The sequence below is a fragment of the Aedes aegypti genome, chromosome 2 (genome assembly GCF_002204515.2).
Source record: "Aedes aegypti strain LVP_AGWG chromosome 2, AaegL5.0 Primary Assembly, whole genome shotgun sequence".
Lineage (NCBI taxonomy): Eukaryota > Metazoa > Arthropoda > Insecta > Diptera > Culicidae > Aedes > Aedes aegypti.
This window is the reverse complement of record NC_035108.1, coordinates 147,771,216-147,791,683: the sequence shown is the minus strand read 5'-3', so window position 1 is coordinate 147,791,683 and position 20,468 is coordinate 147,771,216. Positions and strand designations below refer to the sequence as shown.

General features: G+C 35.9%; 2 protein-coding genes across 6 annotated transcripts in view; one reads left to right on the top strand and one right to left on the bottom strand.

The window, feature by feature from the left end:
• LOC5564301 (RING-box protein 2) overlaps positions 1-20,468 on the top strand; it is a 168,104-nt gene that overhangs the window by 10,910 nt on the left and 136,726 nt on the right. The gene's annotated exons all lie outside the window — the stretch shown is intronic.
• LOC5565788 (facilitated trehalose transporter Tret1) overlaps positions 6,321-20,468 on the bottom strand; it is a 32,049-nt gene continuing 17,901 nt past the window's right edge. For all 5 annotated transcript variants that reach the window (XM_021842671.1, XM_021842669.1, XM_021842673.1 and 2 more), the window contains exons 4-6: positions 7,850-8,021; positions 6,885-7,784; positions 6,321-6,823 (exon numbers count right to left, since the gene is read on the bottom strand). In XM_021842671.1, the coding sequence (XP_021698363.1) occupies positions 6,636-6,823; positions 6,885-7,784; positions 7,850-8,021 (1,260 nt within the window). In that variant the 3' untranslated portion in view covers positions 6,321-6,635. The remainder of the gene's footprint in view (positions 6,824-6,884; positions 7,785-7,849; positions 8,022-20,468) is intronic.

Genomic DNA, 20,468 nt, shown 5'->3' with positions numbered 1-20,468 from the left:
GGAGTAATTCGTAGATTGCATACCGAGAGCTGTCATGTTTTTGCTTTTTCAATGCTATTCCAATTGCATATGGAAGACTATTTGGGAATGAATAGCCATCCGATCGGAGTTCAGACTTAAAAAGACATGAAAGCTTCCATTGCCGAGCGAGTGATACGATCGGAATATAATCGTTGGGAGTGATTTACCTAAGAAAGGTTATTTTCGCTCCATAGTTGTCCATTGATCCAGGGATGGAACACTGGAATTTCCTCCTAGTGTTCTGCTTTTGTGTTTTTGATAAATTTCTATATAAATCCAATGGCATGGTGTTTGTTCTGCAAAAACAACTGAAAACTAATCTGTCGTTTTGTATGGGAGATTGCATGGCGCTGTTCTAGATAGTGCATCACTATCAAAGTTGGTAGTAATTACTTTAGAAGCAAGATCACCACAATCATTTTACTGATAAGATTTTGGCAATTCAAAGCACAGGAAACCGTAAATATTTAGTTCAGTTTGCAAAATTTTTGCAACATAACTCCACATTTAATCGCCAATTGGATGTGACCAAAATTGCAAAAAATGTACCTTGGCAAAAAAAACTCTCAGTTCATAAACTAAGTGTTTATAAGAACAGAGCCAAGCTGAGAAGAAAGCTCTTCCTAAGTTGAGATGTAATTCCATAAAGAAGAAGAAGAAGCCGAAGGATAAGAATGAATACTAGAAAAAATATTTGTTTCTTGTTTAATCCTTCTTGAAAAAAAAACGATGATCAGCTCGACCCATTTACTTGTAGTTATTTTTACAAATATGACGCACCTCATGATGCAAAGGACACTTATGTGATTATCGTTTTAATATTACATATTAAATTTATTGAATTCCTAAGCAAGAAAACTAAAACTATTAATCTTCTTCTTCTTTCTGGCGTTACGTCCCCACTGGGACAGAGCCTGCTTCTCAGCTTAGTGTTCTTATGAGCACTTCCACAGTTATTAACTGAGAGCTTACTATGCCTATGACCATTTTTGCGTGCGTATATCGTGTGGCAGGTACGAAGATACTCTATGCCCTGGGAAGTCGAGAAAATTTCCAACCCGAAAAGATCCTCGACTGGTGGGATTCGAACCCACGACCCTCAGCTTGGTCTTGCTGAATAGCTGCGCGTTTACCGCTACGGCTATCTGGGCCCCAAAACTATTAATGATTTATTTCAAAATCATATTGATTGATAGGAGTCGGCAATCAACTTTCATTACGAACGTATAAGAATGAATAATCTAAATCTAAATGTTCCTTACTTACAGCTTCTAAACATCAATACTGTGCATTTATATGATGAAAATTTGTACTATCCTGACCAAACTGCAATTTTTGTTTTCAAATTTGTAAAATATTTTGTCTAAGAAAATTATTCCGTTTTTGTCACGGTTCCGTTTTTGTCAACTGAAAATTGCCGATCGTGTTGATAAAAACGGAACATACCTGTATTTAGAATCAACAATCAAGAAAAATGTTTTCCAAAGATGAATTCATACTAAATCGAAGCGAACGAGCATGTTTTATGCCATAACATTTGAATTTTACCACCTGTGGGAGCTTATGAATGCTGACGGCACTTCTTACAGAAAACGACCATATAATAATACAGTCGACTCTCCACATCTCGATGTTCTACATCTCGATATCTCTCCTTATCTCGATATCTCCATATCTCGATGTGTTTCTGTTGATTGTTTGTTCTCAATTTTCTCTCCGTATGTCGATATGATCAATATCGAAGGTTACTAGACCAAAGTTTTGGGATTCAAAACAAATTGGGAGCGCAAAATGACGTCTGTTTGTATATTACTTTCTTGGCAACGGAGTGTTTTTTAATCTAGTATTCATCAAAGATTTGTTCTTTGTCTCGATCTCTCCCTATCTCGATGGTCCCTACGATATCGAGATGTGGAGAGGCGACCGTAGCTGTGTCACGGTGCTTCAATTACCGTTATTATCAAATAAAATATACCATCCAAACGGCAACCGGCAGTTGATTCCTGACGTTGGTCTGCACCTCTGGGCCGAATTTGAAAAAAATCCTTAGGCAGAATTTTGAGTTACGCCCTTTTGAAGTTTATATGATAGAAATCACACGGAATATGCCACTTTAACTTGTTTAAACAAAGAGATTATCATAAAATTTTGTAGTTTTAATTTTTCATATGGTTTTAGATATTAAAAAATACATTTTTCAAAAAAAATTCTCGACCGACATTTGAAAAGGGCCAATGATATGTTTAGTTATTACTAATAAGCCAATACACGAAACATGATATATACCAAATTAACGCCTGGGAGTGATTTTAGGAAATTGTCCAAAGCGATCAAATTTGTATGAAAAATTCTTGGACAGGATATGCAGATACTCCCTTTTGAAATGTATGGAAAGAATATGGAATATAGTGGTCTGCTCCATCCATAATCAACGATTAGCTAGGTGCATACATAATCATTACACTTTTGCGGTTGTTCTGATTTCATTAAATTTAGCAAGTTGCATAGAAAGAATGATTGAAATATAATGTAACGCAGAATTTTCCACCCCACTTTACAGCTTTTTATGAAAAAGTTACGTAATATTTGAACGATTCCAAATTTACACGTACACATATTGTCTATACTGACATTGAAAAAGGACCAAAGTATAATTGAAATATACACATTTCAATATAGCTGAACAATGACTGTATCAAAGTTGACCGAAACACTCGAATATCACTTATCTGTATCTATATTATACATCTGTTTTCTATTCCATTCTATTCAATTCTTTTCTATTCTAATCTGTTCTATTCTATTCAATTATACTCTACTTAAATTTATTCTACTCTGATCCCCCCTACTTGTTCTTATACATATTTTTACAAATGGACACTGTTTTAATTAACAACTGCGCGCAAAATATTTGACCGGTACACTTTCGATATTTGTACGGCTTTTTAGCGCTCCCAGCTCTGTAAAAAAATTGCTATGCACAGATTCTGACTCCTAATGCGTGCTTCTCATATGTTCCATAAAAATGAAGATTTGAATTATTATTTCACAGGAAGTGCAAATAAGGGTTTCAACTTATATATGATAGTTTTTATGTGTTTTAAGGAACTGAAGCATTTTGTATTAAATGCTTTTCATTTGAGCTGGATCCTGGTTTTAAAGGTAATTTGAACAAGTTTGTCGAGAGCTGGGAAGAGCAGAGTCTGACAAAAGCTTCGAAATATCATATCACCAAGTTTCATGCAAAAGACTTCTGCAATGCGACTGGTCGAGGACTAGGCTGACATAATGAGCTGGCGTCGGAGTCTGTGCATATCGTTGTTTCACAGACCTGTCAGCGCTATAAAGTCGAACAAACATCGAAAGTGTACCGTTCAAGTTTTTAGCGCGCAGTTGTTGATTACAACATCGGCATTTGTGAAAATATGTATAAGAACAAGTAGAGTGGATCAGAATATAATAAATTTAAGTAGAGTATAATTGAATAGAATAGAACATATTAGAATAGAAAAGAATTAAATAGAATTTAGAATATAGAATTATGTAGATACAGATGTGTTATGTTCGAATGTTGCGATCAACTTTGATGTTCAGCTATATTGTTGTGTATATATTCCATTTATACTTTGGCCCTTTTCTAATGTTAATCTAGACAACATGTGTACGTGTAAATTTGATGCAACTTGCTAAATTTAATGAAATACGAAGAACCGCGAAGATGTAATGATTATGTATGCGCCAAACCGTTGATTATTGATGAAACAGAATTCACCATGCAATATTCTGTCCATACATTTCAAAAGGGCGTATCTGCATATCCTGTCCAAGAATTAATTATTCATATTTGAATGCTTTGGAAAATTTCCTAAAATCACTATCAGGCGTAAGATTGTTAGATATAATTGTTCGTGTATTGGTTGATAAGTAATAACTAAACATCGCATTGGCCCTTTTCAAATGTCGGTCTAGATTTTTTTTTAGGAAAATGTGTTTTTCAATATCTAAAACCAGATAAAAAATCAAAACTATTTTTTTTTGTATTATCTCTTTGATTAAATTAGTAAAAATGGCATATTTTATGTGATTTCTATCATATAAACTTCAAAAGGGCGTAACTCAAAATTCTGACTAAGGATTGTTTTTCAAAATCGGCCCAGAGGTGCAGAATAACGTCAGGAATCAACTGCTGACTGCCGTTTGAATGGTATATTTTATTTGACAATAACGGTAATTGGAGCACCGTGTGTGTGATACCGTAATTTCGGGTGAAATTGATCATTTTTCTCTGTTTTCTTGGTATGCTTTCTAAAATATTATCAATACCATACAACTTATTGCAGGAAAACAAGTACGACGGTGAACCTCATTGGCTCATGCACTGAAATTTTCTAACAAATGTGATGTTAGTGCCAAAAATCAGCTCTAAAATTAAAAATCGGGGAATCCCATTTCGGGGTGAAATTGATCACTTGTCAATGTGATTATTGTTATTTTTGAAATTAGCTTTACGTACTTAATTTGGGACTCCTGAATCCAAATATGATTGCCAAATTCTAAACGAGACAATATTTATGGAAATAATCAATAATTAAGTTTCAAGAATACCACGCAAAATGCCTAAATGTAGGCAATTTCTAAAGGATTTCCCTACTTTTCTAGCAGAAAATCAAATTTTTCAAAAAGCGAGCAAATTGGTAAGAGTTTTGATAGTAAAATCTGTTTAGAAGATATATTTTTAATATCCTCACAAACTTTCAGGTTTACGCCATATCCAAATCCTTGTTTAGAACTAGTAGTTTATGGATGTCTATCAATTTCACACCAAACTTGATTCTGGAATTTTACATTATTTTCATAGAAATAAACATTCTGTAACACAAAAAACTTCACTATACACAATAAGGCATTATTTAAGACAAACAACGTTCATGTACTATTGGTTTCAATGAATTTGGTGCACTATTAGTAAGAAATAAAATCGCGTGACACGGTGATCAAATTCACCCTACTGATCAATTACACCCGAATTTACGGTACCAACTAAACATTTGCCAAATACACCGTTATTTAGCCGGTGGATGTTGTGCTTAACATAAAATACAAATAGTATGGCATGGTAAAAATATGTTTTATGTCAACGTTTATGTTTTGAACGAGTTATCCGATGTTGAACGTCAAGGTAATCCGTCAGTGTGGGTGATCCGTAACTGTGTGGGCCAAAACAACACTTTCTTTGATTTATTTTTTCGCTCACGTGGTTGACCTTGCTAAACCCATTTCCCTTCAGCGTGGCTTTTCGTGGTCATTTGGCCGACACCCCCCTCCATTTTTCAATGATCACGTGGTTTATCGACGACCCCTAAGACATGTATGGTAAATTTCAAATATGCTTATCTATAGCACCCACTCACCTAATCTATTAGTTAGCTATTATTTCATGCTAGTTTGCTGCAGCTTTCATTCAGCAGCGGCATTCAAGTTTTTCTATGCGGGCCTATGATGTTCGGACTTGAGTAATTTAGGCTTGAGTTCGAGAATCAAAGCTGAGGTGTAATTCATTATTGAACAAGAAAATTGATAGCATGAGATTCGCTATTCCCGGTCACGCCCATGTTTCATGTAACTCAGGATAGATCAATGATATGATGATGTGGCAGTAGCGAATGATTTTGGCAAAACACAATTTCAAAGTAATAACGCAATCAATAATTATTCGTATAAATTATTATTTATTCAATATAATATTTTACATTAAATAATCATTGTGTCATACATAAGATTTATGCTATTCGTTATGCTTAATGTATGAAATTAAAATAATGAAATCATCACTTAGCTAGACAAAGCGAAATGTTCAGTTTGAGATTCGTCTACCAGCGCTCTACCACTTGCACTCTTTTGGAATCGAGCAGGGAAAACATTTTCCCTAGCCTTCCGTGGGATGACGTAAATGTTTAAATCATAACCTAATTTTTGGTACCAATTTTGTCATGAAGCGGTTTTCTGTCTACCTTATTAATCTATAGCGTCCAAGCATTACATAGTTAAAAATAAAGAAATTATCTTCGAAAAGGAACTGAGTTCTATCGTTTGAAAAATATATACATGGATACTTCACTACTTTCGTTCCTAGCTGCCTCTCAATCTCATTATTTTCATCTAGCAAATTTTAGTGATTTCCGTGTAAAACACGGAATAAGTTTTCGCAAATCCATCTATCAATCATCATATGATGCATTTTTGTGCCGGCAGCAACTAGACTAACGTTGATTAGTTTTGAACTATTGCGTGATTTATGTTACTTCCGTTTGTCAATGTTTGTCAACCATTCCTCTATGAGGGACACTGTCTGGATTTCGTTCTCTTGGTTTTATCACAAAAAATCTCTTGTTTGTTTGTCTAATCTTAAATCTCGCAATTTTAACCCTCCGAGTAAGGATGCTAAAGTTGAACATTCTAGGCACGGTTTACTAAGGAGCAATTAGCATGCTTTGCTATGGCTGTTCGTGGGTTCTGATTTATCCCTATCTCGAGCGTACCATCCGACTGGCATTATCCTACTAACAATTGAAGACTAATCCGCGATCATTCTCACTGAGAGTGGTAACATATTTCTACATGTTGAACGACAGCGGCTTGATGTTGGCCACCGAGCTCATTCGTCGGACGCGGCCCATCATCTTTCGCTCAATGTCCTCCAGGGATTTGCCCTGCGTCTCTGGCACGTAGAATATCACAAACGCTAAACCGATCACACAAATGGATCCAAACATCCAGAAGGTACCGTGCGTTCCGATGGCATCTGGTGGAATAGAACAATGATTAGTATGATTACATTATAGTCAGTTCGGCGTAATACTTACTGATGATATCTGCGAACGTCTTTGTGACAATGAAAGTACAGGACCAGTTGAAGGCCGTTGCAACTGATGCGGCCGATCCTCGGATCTTTCCGGGCAGGATTTCACCCATCATCAACCATGGGATGGGACCAAATCCTAACGAGAAGCCAAGAACGTATATCACGAATGCTGCCAGAGGCAACCAACCGACTTGTGAAACGTCTTGTCCGCTATTCTTCACATAGAAGAAGCCACCAAGCGTCATTAGGGTAATGATCATGGCCACGTCGGAGATGTACAACAGCATCTTCCTACCTAATCGATCGATAAGCATGGTGGCGATGAACGTGGCTATGAAGTTGACAACACCGACAATGATTGTGCACAGATTTTCATCGATCGTTGATCCAGCATCCTGGAAGATCTGCACGGTGTAGAAAATGACGGCGTTGATACCGGATAGCTGTTGGAAGAACATCAAGCCAAGCGAAATGAGCAGGGGTTTCAAGTTTGCCTTCTTCATTAGATCAAGCATAGCACTTTGAGATGCATGTCGTTCCGCATCCTGATGAGACTTGATGATGCCCTTCAGTTCTGGATCTACGTCAGCTTTCTTACCTCGGAGCCACTGCAGGGCCTTCCGAGCTCGATCATCACGTCCTCGTGAAACATACCAACGAGGTGTCTCGGGGATGAGGAACATCAGCAACAGGAATGGTATTGGTAAAGCCGCTCCCAGGAACGCCAATCCTGACCAGTCCATGTACTTTCCGGCAACGAAGCACAGAAGAATACCGATGTTACCGAAAGCCGTTGGAAGCAGTCCAAGTGTTCCTCGTACCTCTGGCTGCACTGTCTCACCCAAGTATACAGGCAAAGATAATGACGCAACACCAACGGAGAATCCAGACAAAGCACGACCTGTAATTGATATCACGTTATAACAACTTCATACTCCAACCAAATTAATCTAGCTATTTACTTACCGACCAGAACCATCGCAACGTGGGTGGCACATGCAATCAGCAGCCAGGAAATGATGAATGGAGTGGCCGTTGCCAGGATGGTGTTCTTCCTACCAAGGTACTCGATCAGCGGCCCACCAAGGATACCGCCAGCCAAACCGGCCAAGGGCATAATTCCGCCGACCCATGAACCCTGAAATCGATACAACAAGAATGCCCAAAATAAATAACCTCGATCGTGTTGGGGAAGGCACTGCCGCGGGTAAAACGCGAGTAAGCGTGGTGGAAAGCACGTTCGGGGCGATAAACAGTCAACACTTTAATCGTGGGCATGTGTTCCACCAGAGAAGAGATATGTAAAACCTTGAGGCGCGTTCGTAAGCGTTACTGCAATGTAATGGCATGGATAGTTGACGATTACTGGGTGTATCTATTTATAGCTGACTTGCGAAAAATACCCTCCTATCATTTGGGGGGGTTTGGCGTAATTTTTTCTGCCCTCTTCCTATCGCAGTGTTGTGCTGATGACGTAGAATGTGTCAAGCAAAACAAAAAAGCGTGTTTTTTATGGAGCCGTTTGTTGAGCGATGGACTTCGGACTCCAACCCGGTAAGAATGTTTTGATCAACAGTGTTTGATTGACGTGCAATGTTTGGTCTTTGAAAGTTTGAAAACAAACTTGCAATGTTTCAATCGGAAGTGTGTAAGTCTTGCAAAAAGTGACCGAAACATAGGAACAGTAGAACTCGTCATATTCTTCGATAAGTGTTAGCTAACGAGTTCACCGACTTGTTGGTAATACGAGCAGATAGCAGGGCAGAACTCGTTGAGACGTATTCTGCGATTTTGTTAGATTTTGAAAGCATTTCTGTTGAAATTTCCAAGACTCAACTTATAGGAAAAATCCCAGAGCTCTGCAAAAATTTTAAAATAAATATTTGGAGCACCCTGTACTAAATCGTCACATGCTTGATGTAACATTTCCTTGGTCTTAGCTAAAATATTATTATTAGGTTTCGTGGAATTCTATCGCGAGCTCTATTTTAAATGAAATTTATCATATGTATGGCGTTTCAAAGATACTGGTAATGTTTTTTTTTCTTGAGAATCAATTAAAAATTTTCTTCAAGATTTTTTTTCTGAAAAACTCCTGTTATTTGGTGGTTGTTCATACAGGATGGAAATCTAGTGATCATGATAAAACAAACGATACATCGTGGTTGTTCTTTATCATGCGATCATAGCAACAACGACAAACCCTTAGTCGTCAAGCCATCACAACAAACTCCGCTCCGCGAAAAATGAATCGCTCGGCCTGTGAGCTGACGATCAATTGTTCGCGAATCAAAGTCATAATTTAGGAGGATTTTTCTGATTGCACTCCACGATTTGTCTCCTAGCTTGTCGTTTATCATCTGAAAGTCAATCGTGCGTGGTATGTGAGACAGTTTATCCGTGAATTTTGAATTGATTCGCATTAATCGCAACATGTTACAATATCCGACAAACCCTTTGTCCTACGACAAACAGTTCATCGGATGCTCGATATATCTATGATCATCGCGCGTGGTGAGGTGATGAAATCATGTTGCTGCAAGAGCGACGGCCCTCTTGGACCATTCAGATACCGTGTTGTTTGTCGTTAGAGCTGATTTTTTTCCATCCTTGGACCGGACTAGATCATATTTTGGCGTGGTAATGGTAAGTCAAGTACTTACTCGTACAATTCTTATCTTCCTGATGTAGTTTTGACACAGATGTTTCATCAAACAGATAAGTTTAAATATTACGGGAAATAATGAAAACATAGTGTTATTTTGAATGCTTGGAGTACGCTTTCCTGAAATTATTAAAAAGCAGTACTTAGTCCAGTCTTACTTAACATCGACCATTTCATCCATTATTTAATCAAAAATGTCTCTTTCCTGATAAATTTCTCTGGCGTTTCTAGCATTGTAGAACTTGGAGGATGCGAATATTGTATTCAAATCGAATGACCAAAATGTTCGAGTCCGCCCCAGGGTTGCCACATTAAAATCTGTATTTTTTCCATGGAATATCTGTATTTCTATATCTTGGAGAAAAATATCTGTATTTTAAATCTGAATCCCTAAAAATTGATATTATCATGAGAATATAACCAGAAATTCAAGAAATTACCAATCATTTGTAACTGCAATGGTAAATAGCTACAACTCAGCTTAAATTTTAAAGTTTTCAAATATATGTATTTTCATTTATGTTCAAAAATCTGTATAATTTTGTCAAAATTCTGTATACAGATTCTGTATATCTGTATTTTTCCAAAATATCTGTAATCAGTATATACATATTCTTGGTCACAAAATATTCGAGAAAATCTGTAAAATACAGATAAATCTGTATATGTGGCAACCCTGGTCCGCCCCCCTCAATTAAGAATCAACTGCTAGCATTTCATAACGATGTAAACAGTTGTTACTCTATTATGTTATATTTTTTTAGCTAAATTTCTGCAACTTTTTTTTGGGAAAAAAAAACACGAGAATATGTTTGTATCCCTTGATAATCTTTTCAAAGTATTCGTCCCAGAAATCTAACAGAAACTCAAAAAAAAAAAAAATCTCAGGATTCCGGTAGCCAAGAAATTGTTCAGTTATATTGCTGTGTGCATTTGAAACGCAAATATCAAATGCGGGAACACCAAATGCGGTAAGATTTTCTACAAGAAATGCGATGTTACAGATAGATTTTTCTTGCTAGGTCGGCGGTGATTTTGGAAAACGTTGCTAGGTGTCCTTTGATTGTTTTGTTTTACCGCATTTGGAGGACGTTTAGTCAAAATTTGCATCTCAAATGCAAACAGCAATACATCCGAGTACTTGATACCTTTTAGAAATTCATCCAAGCTATCTTCAAAGTATTCATTCAAGGTTTAAACACAGGGCATTACTTCATGGGCTTTACTAGAATTTACAATTCCAGTAATTAAAAAAAATTGTTTTTTTTTTGAGCTCCCGTAGGAATTTCATTTTCGTATTTTGAATGGGAACTTTCTTGAACTAACTCAACTCTTTTCCTGAGATATGTAGGGGAAGTGGTGGTAAAATGAACAGGGGTGGTAAAATGAACACCGTGCCTTTTACCGAGAACAAACAAATTTCGATGAATTTTTATCTCGCACGGACGATTCAGAGCCTAAATCTGAGTGTTCAAGTTGATACGTAGGTCAATTGAAGTGAAGATATCAACGAAAACTAAGATTTTAGAAAATCACGTTTGCAAATCAGAACTGACGTAACTTTTAGCTCGGAAGACTTGAGGTTTTTCAGTGAGGTTAATATCGTTATGATTTGATGTCAAATCTGATACCTTTCGAATTCTTTTTGAATGGGTTACAATCATTAATAGATGTATTTTCGGTGGGGCAATGAAAAGTTTCAGCAATATTTGTTTTGCTCTCGTTTTTTGCATGGTGTTCATTTTACCATCAACCCCTGTTCATTTTACCCACTTAGTGCAGGTAAAATGAACATTTGCATCGCTTTTTGATAGCGATGAAAATATGTAAAAAATTAGCTATTTTAGTCTGAATCCATGTCGCTGCTATAGATTACATCCCTATTTTTGATGTTGTGCGATAGAACTAAACAAATTCCTCGTTTTTCTATCAGAAACAAGATAGATTAGGGAAGATTCATTTTCGCCACCCTGGATTAAGTACCATTACAAGACATTAAGACACATAAATCGTTGAGTATTCATTAAATGTTACGGAGACATTCTCAGAAACCGCATTTTTTGTGTGAAAATAATGAAAAATCATTTTTACTTCCTTTTTTTTACACACCTATCATAAGAAATCGATGTAGATGGCGAATTCAGGAACATAAATTAAATGTATGGCGAATACAGTTCTAGCCCAATTTTGAATACAAAAACAATGTTTGTAACCAGTTCTTATATTTTTCGTACTAAACAAGAACTGTAATATTTCGTTTACCGTATTACCAGTTTTAAGAAGTTTTTTAATGAATAATAAAACATATTTTTCTTTAGGGTGGCGAATACTGGAACTCCTGGTAGTTCTGATAATTTCCTACTTAGAAATTACCTAAAACAAATTACTAAAATAATCTTTTGAGCAATTTCATGAATACAGTCATGTTCCGATTTTGTCAGCTACAGTTTTTTTCAACCCTCGATTTTGGCACCCTTTTTGACCCGATTTTAGCATCCTTTTTTGCCCGATTTTGTCTGCCAAAAATTTATATTTATTTTAATCAGAATAAGCTTTTTCCCGGTTTTGTCAACCCTAAATGCAGCATGGGGCTGACAAATCAGGACATTACTGTACTTTAAAAAATGTCTTAACGGATTTCTTGGGGAATCCCTGTCTAGAGAAATCCCTGGGATGATTTCAGTAACAATTCTTCGATAATTTCTACAATTCTTGGCATAATTTTTCAGAGAGCTTCAAAATAATTAAATTCTTGGGAGAATATAAGCAACTCATGACATCATGAACATCATGAAATCTCTGAAAGAATTCTTGAGGTAGCTCTCAGAGGTAGGGGGAGATTTCTTAGTACCGGACACCTAAGCCACTAAATTCATAATTTTAAAAATATTGGTTTTATGGGATCCTGTTACCCATTTATGAAAAATATTATCTCTTTTGGAGTGTACAAAAGTAAATTTGAAAACATAAATTTGAATATACATACATTACATTTCGATGATGTCTTTTAGTACCAAAACGGCCAATAAAAAAAGGTGGACACAATTTAAAAATGGCTCGATTTCTTCAAATTTATGCATCATGGAATGTTTTTACTCCATGAATAATATTTCATTGCCAATTTCATACAACATTTACAAGAACAACCAAGATGTCCATGAAAAACCTCTTCATAAATGACGAAAAATACCACACTTTACGATGTTGTTCTGAACATTCATTCTTCTTAATTTTATTGCATATTTGATATCATGAAAAATGAATGTATTTTAGGAAACTGGTGCAAAAATTACAAAGATACCATATAACAACATATAGTCAAGCTGTCCACATTTAGTTTAAACATGGTAACATACATGCATGCTTTCAAATTATGATTATACTCGATCATACTTGCGTGATATATTTGCCATATTCCAAAAAGACTGATTCTTGGAGGTGTTATTCTACGCAAACAATACTCTCCATAAGAGCTTTCTTTTACTCTAATACATAATCTATCCGGTACCGGAGAATCTCTTCCTATATATAGACATTTTTATGAGAAGGTAGCTTATGGAAAAACGGCTAGAGAAATTTCATGGGGAATGAAATTGAAACAATTCTTGAGGTGATCCCTGAAAAATCTGTTTCTTCTATAAAAGAATCCACGATGCAATTTTCGGAAGAGTTCGAGGGGGAAGGTTTGTAATTTTTTCTTGAAGAATTCGTAAGAGAATTTCTGAAAGTCCTATATGAGACGAAAGCTTGGAGAAATTTATCTAAAGATTGACTGGACTTTGATGATGATAATTGGATTTCGGCTTTCAGTCGCGAATTAAGCGTTGATTATTTTTAATCATTGCCAACGTTTCGATCCAGTTGTTAGGATCTTCTTCAGGGCTCGATATGAATCAACTTGTCGTTTATTCGTGTAGCGCACACGGTGTTTGTCTCGATTGGGTATCAAAGAATAAGACCCGTGCGATACCCAATCGAGACAAACACCGTGTGCGCTACACGAATAAACGACAAGTTGATTCATATCGAGCCCTGAAGAAAATCCCAACAACTGGATCGAAACGTTGGCAATGATTTAAAATAATCAACGCTTAATTCGTGACTGAAAGCCGAAATCCAATTATCTTTATCTAAAGTTCTCAGTATATTCTTGGGCATAATTTATGTGCAAACTTATGAACTAATTGCTTGTATCGTTGAAAAAAAATGTATTCAAGATTGTTTATGCGAGTGTTCGAAAATGTTTTCAGAGAAATTTAGAAGTACTTAACAAATATGCCTGAAGTATCTCTAAGAAATTAACGAATAATCTTCTAGAAGAGTTCTTAACGACAAAAATAATGACAAGAGAAAATCGAAGTTTTTTCAGTTACAATTTCTTGAGGAATTCCCGAGGAGAATTAAACTTTTGAATTTCAAAACAGATTTTGGACGATACTTCGTGAGATTCGTTCCGGACTGTTGATAGAACCTTCGAATAATTTCTGGTAAAAAACTTCGGTAGTACCTAATTGTTGAGTGGAGGGAATTGGGAAAAAAGTTTATCATGACATAATTATTTTACGAACATGATTGGTAGAAAGTTAGAAGTTTCTGTTTGTTTCGATTTTTTCCCATCGTCAAGAGGGAGGGACAACGACCTTCTCCAGGTCTTCCTCTAGCTACGTCAATGCATAAATAACGATACCATGTACAAGAACAAGTTAATAATAACGAGTTGATAGCACCATTGTAGAACTCATTAGCAACGCATAGGACGTTGCTGGGTATAAAGTGCCGAGCGTGACGATCATACCTTATCGAGTGGTATGCAAATTAGACTTTTTAATAGGCATAGCCCAGCGATTCAGAAGGGCCATCGGACTTCCGCAATCGTGCTCATGTTGCCTGGATTTCCTGCACGCTAAAATAATCTAACACATACGGGGAATAAGCTTTGAACAATGATCAAAGTTCTTTTATCTTTACAGATATCTTGACAACAGAAAGTTGTGGTCGAGATGTGTGAAAAGACAAAACTATTTTCAATCGCTGCGTGAAGAGTACTTTACGCATTTCAATGCATACACACTTAATTGTAAAATTTGTACTCGGCAAAACAAATTAACGAACTTGGCCGGTAAATCGTAATTTGACTGAATTCTCGTTGAAGTTTGACACTTGAACCAAATTGACAGATGTGAAGTGCCGAAAATCGGTTGTTTGTACTAATTACCGAAATTCAGTAGTTTATTTTCCCAGAGCATCCGGCAAACGAATGAGTTTACCGAGATTCGGAAAAGTGCATCTGTCAAAACTTTAAAACACGTGCAATAGATAAAAGAAAAAGTGCTAGTGTCTCAAATTACTAGAGAAGTCAGATTCGTCATGTTAATTATTGAAATGAAATTTGTTTACTGATATTCGTTTGTCACTGAGGTCAAACCCGTTTTTCATTGAGTAAATTTTCGATTTTACTTGTCATTCTGTATAGTTGTGTTCTAAATCATTCAAATTGCACGTAAAATTTGAGGGTCAAATTGGACGAATAATATGAAAGAAAATATTCCAGTGGCGATTGAAAGATGTTTGCTTCTTCTTATATTTATGTAAGCCTACGTCGTAGGCATCAAAAGAATAAAATTTGTTTTATTTTTTTGTGAAAAGAAAACTAAAATAAAATTGATTTTTTCGTTTTTGATCCTTTTCATCTTATTATTGAAATAAAAAACAAAAATGAACATTTACTGAATTTCGGTAAAAACGTGCCGAAATTATCGGCAAAGCATTGTCGATCTGCTCAGCAAATTTTGACAGCTGGATGAGTTTTGCATTTTGCAGTCGTGTTCGGCACTTTGAACTTTTACCGAGATCTCAGCTGTTGGGTTCTCGGCGAATTGTTTTGCCGGCCTCGGCGAAATAAATTAAGTGTGTAAATCGACCTCGGTATACGGATTCGACGAGAGCTGTTGGATTCCAGCAGCTGATATCTCGGTAACTATTGTGCATTCAGATTAACTTTAGACCGAAGTTCATTAAAGAAATGACCAACAAAAGTTCGGCGTCGTCATTCTTATGAAGTACTACGCCGACAAAGGCATTCCTTATGCGTCGGCGAAGCACTAAATTAGAATGCCGTCGCCGAACTTCGCTGAAGTTTTGAATTCCTAACTTCTAATCGTCACTCGAATTCTTAATATTTGCTGAGTCTCGGTAAAACTATAACAAAGATGTCGGTAAACTTTTACTGAACCTCGATTACGTTCGCCGAGATGTCGGTAAAAATTTGGATTGCCGTAATCTCGGTAAAAAAAGTACCGAGATTCGGTATTTAAAAAATAATGAATTCTCTGCTGTTCGGCGCTCGTCGATTTGTGTTGCTGAGGTCGGTAAAAAAATAGGTATGTACGCTTGTTTTAGCATGGGGCAATGTACTCGATAGTTCAAAAACATAGCAGTTTTGCCAAGTCAGGCTCGTCTTTTCTACGTGATTCCAAATTCCATTCCAAAATTGATCTGATCATAAAAAAATATTCGATGGAGCGCACGTCTTCTTCAGTCTATTCCAGCGTAATTTTGCAATTATATGTGATGTTTATTCATATTAAGATTTTCAGCTAATATTCGATTTGAAACTTTTGAATAACTAATTATTAAATAATTGCTAAACTGGACATGTTTGAAAAGTCAAACAAACGGTCTCTCTGTAGTCAAATCTATGTATTTTGTAAGAGGAAATTACAATGCCATTCATTAGCCTCGCGATTATGTATGCGCTTACAGAGCAATATAATAAAGCTTTATTTACCATCCAAGTTTATGTAAAGTTTCCAAAAACAACAACTTAATTGATATTTATTGTTCATTAAACTCTATTACAGAAAGCATAAATTACACGGAAGGCATCTGCGCAATTGAGCCGATATATAAATATGTGCTTTATTGGGTCACGCACCATTCGAGATAAGCTTTCCGTGCGCAAATTCATGAATATCTTGTTAAGATTCCATTCAATTGAACTGACCGGCCTCTGAAGGGCGGATTTAGGTACTACTGTCTGTCAGGCTTTGTGTAACAGGGAAAGAGGGACCGCCGAAATTTTTTATTAAGGATAACTAGCCTAATGTATTGCGGTTCTTTGGAAAAAAAATCCGTTCTGCGGTAGCCGCCAAGTTCTAACGCAGCTATCAAAGTTCTACCGAAGGCTTCAGAATCATTGTATCATTGAAAGAAACCATCTAATCAAAGTATGCTAGTAGAGTCTAAAACTTTAAAAAAAAAATTGAAAACAACAGTCATTAGCGTGGTTTCCAAGGTATGATACGCAACCGATCGATAATGAAAATCAGTAATGTGATAGCTGCAGTATCTTTCTGTTCAACCGTGGAACTGAAAGTTATCTCTAAAATTGCAATATATTGAATTTTGCAATGCAGGTCTGTATTCGGAGACATGGTCACTATTTCAGTATCTGAAGAGTATATTTTTAATGGATACTTTATAAAGTTTCTATTTAAACCAAAATGATTACGTTTTTCCTTACTCTGAATTATGGTGCAATATTCTAGGGGCTCCAGGGATACCTCCCGTGACTATATCGCGATTTCACAAGTTTTTCAGGAATTTCTTCTCAGCTTCGTAGAGTAAAAGCTTCAGGAATTCTTTTAGTAATTTTTTTGGAGATGTCCCCGGAATATCCTCCATAGATTTCTCTACCATTTTTCTCAGGAATCCTTTTAGAGATTATTCTTGGGATGCTTGAAGGAGTTTTTTTTTTCAAAATTTCCTCCAGGACATCCTTGAACACTCCAACGCTGCTACCTGCAGTGTTTTTCAAAGGATTCCTTCTAATTATTTTTCCACTAATTCTTCCGGCGATTTCTCTGAGGATCTTCCATCGATTTCCATATGAGTTCTCCAGAAAAAAAAACCATAAGGGCTTGTTCCAGAACTGTTGGGAAAATTCGTTCTAGGTTTTCTTAACGTCCAAGAATTCGTCATCGCAATCATCATCATTATCGATGTTGCAACAGCAGTTTTTATGTTCAAAACTGAACATTATTCGCTTAAAATATGTTCACTGTGTTTCGGTTGGAGAATGGAATGCAGTGTACACATTCTTATGTAAGCTTTGTTGATTTTGAACAAAAAACTGCTTTTAAAAATTCTAAAGTTGATGACGGATCCTATCCCATTACCCTACAGGACGCCTCTCACAACTTTTTCAAATGACAGTGCTGAATACTGAAGCTTTTGGAAAGTTTTTCCCTGTGGATCGAGAAACACTAGCGATTTGTATAAAAAGCTTATCGGAAGATATAAATGCGGCTTAGATATTGATGAAATAGAACGTAAACAAAGAGAGACTCTCAATGTTAGATAGATCGTTTAGTAGAGTTCAGCGAGAATTCCTACACCGATTTTTACAGGTATTATTACAGGCATTTTCATATGGATTCCTACAAGAATTCATTCCTGGTTACTTCCAGAAATTGCTTCAAAAATTCTCCCAGTGATCAGTATTGACAGACTTACACTCAAACATCAACCAATAAGCTCTCCCGCGAGAGCAAGCTCATAGATCGTTGCACGCCTGACATAACCTCGAAACTCCAAATAAAAAAAATGCCAATAATTCCAGCAGTGAATGTCAACTCCATTTAAAAAAATCTAAACAATTCTAGCAGTGAATGTCAAAGAGCAGGACACTCAATTGAGCGTGATGAAAGAGGGACAGGAATGGAGAATTTTTCCTGACGTCACCATGCACTCTTCTATTAGAGTTCTTGGTAAAATCTCCATGGAATCTTGCAAAAGTTCTTTTTGAAATTCAGCATTGTTTAACCATAAGGGCTTATCTGCATTTATCGATTTCTCTTCATCGTTGCTTTCTTTGCGTTATTGCTGAAAACTTATTCTCTTCTCGTAAAACATTTCTATGCTGTAAGATGAACAATCACCATATCTTGCTTCATTAACACGAAATATTACAGATTTATTTATTTTAGAGAAGTTATTAGCGAAAGAGAGGATCGATGAAGCGAAATCGCTCATGTCAGATAGGTCCTATAGAAGTAACAGTGTAGAATTTCACACCAGTTAATAGTAGAGAAATTATTCCAGTAAGTCCTTAGATCATGCTTACACAAATTTCTTTAGGGATTCCATCCATTTTTTCCAAGGAATTAGTAAATTTTGTACAAAATTTTCCAGAAATTGTTTTTTAATTTTTATTTCAAATATCTTAGCAATTTATCTAGGAAATCATCTAAAACTTCCTCAAGAGTCCAGGAATCCTTTGTTTTCCTTTCTTTAGAACATACACAAGTTTCATCAGAGGTTACTTATGGACTTTCTCCAAATATTCTCAGTTTTTTCAATAATTTCTGAAAAATTGTCCTTGGCATTCTCCTAGGGACATATCAGCAAAATTCATTAAACACTTCCTTGGAAAATTCCTCAAAAAAACTCTAAAACAATTCATGAAGGTATCCTTCGAGAATTTCTTGGTTGAAATCCTGAACGAATATTTCGTAGCATATTCTCAGAAATTCCTGGAGGCATGTTTGGAACAATTATTGGTTGAATTTTAGAAGATATACTAATCCGGAGAAAGTTCTAAAAGAATCGATGAAATCGAAGCTACACATTTTTCAAGACCACAAATCTAAAGAACCATCAAATGTTCTGCACTGAAAATTTGATCTATTGGTCACCACCAACTAGCGACCATTCGATCAAGTTTTTAGAGTAAATGAGTGTCTGGTTTCGGTTCAGCTTCAGATTTCATGGAAAAAGCATTATAATAGGAATTATTATGGAATCTTCTATGCAATTTCTGTGGTTGAAAATTCAAGTTTGAACTCTTCAAGGTATCAAATGCAAAAAAATGGAGAAATTTCTTAAGAAGTTAGTTAAAAACTTGTAAATGAACTCCTGAATAGATCTTTGGAGTAATATCTGAAGGAATTTTTAGAAATTTTAGTCAACACCTGAACTAGTTTATGATTGCATTACTGAAAAAGAAGTAAAAAGACATACTACGAGCAGTAATACTTGTCGCAACCTCACGAAGAACTACCAAAAACATTTTAATAAATATTCGTTGAGAAATGTGTAGCCAGATTTTATGTGGAATCAAGCTTTTCTATAAGAGCTTATTCCTGCTTCTCTTTATTTACTTGGTCTCTATTGGTCCATCTATGATCTATTTTGGATCTTGCTGGTCTCTTTTTTCAGGCCTGAGGTTTTGTAAAATCATTGTTTCCACGACACTCAGCCTCTACCAGCCCTGATTTTTGAGTCAAGTAGGATTTATGTGGGAGCAAAATGTTGGTTTAATTTTTGATAATTTGTAATTTGTGTACCTATTTATTATTACGATAACTTGTTAGTTTACCCTTTTTATCAAGTCAAGGAATAATGATAAGGATTGTTTTTGATGAGCAATTTTCAGAGTAAAAAATGTTACTCCAAAAGATATATATTTCTCAACTTCAAAAGTTTCTCTCAAAAGTTAAATCAATCGAAATAAATTAATCAAACACAAAATGTACACTATGAAAAAATATGCACTAGGGTCGATGAACCCATAGCCGATCAGCTGAGAACAAATGTTTGTAAAAAATCGGATAATTAAACCAGCGGCATTATTTTTAATTCATCTAAAAGCTTCGATTTTGTAGGACAAATATGAATACTACAAAATGTCACATTTTTGTATTTATTTAAAACTATTTATTTCGATTATTGTTTTTGAACAAAATGAAGCTGTGAATCAATGGTACTTAGATAAGAAGCTCCTGACCATCATGGCAAAAACGGCCGAAAACCCCCACTAGTGCGACTATTGGTGACTGACTACTAACGCCTACCCCACATACAAAGCTAATGCAGTGATGCGTTTTCATTAAATTTGGGCACATTATCTCAATCAATAAT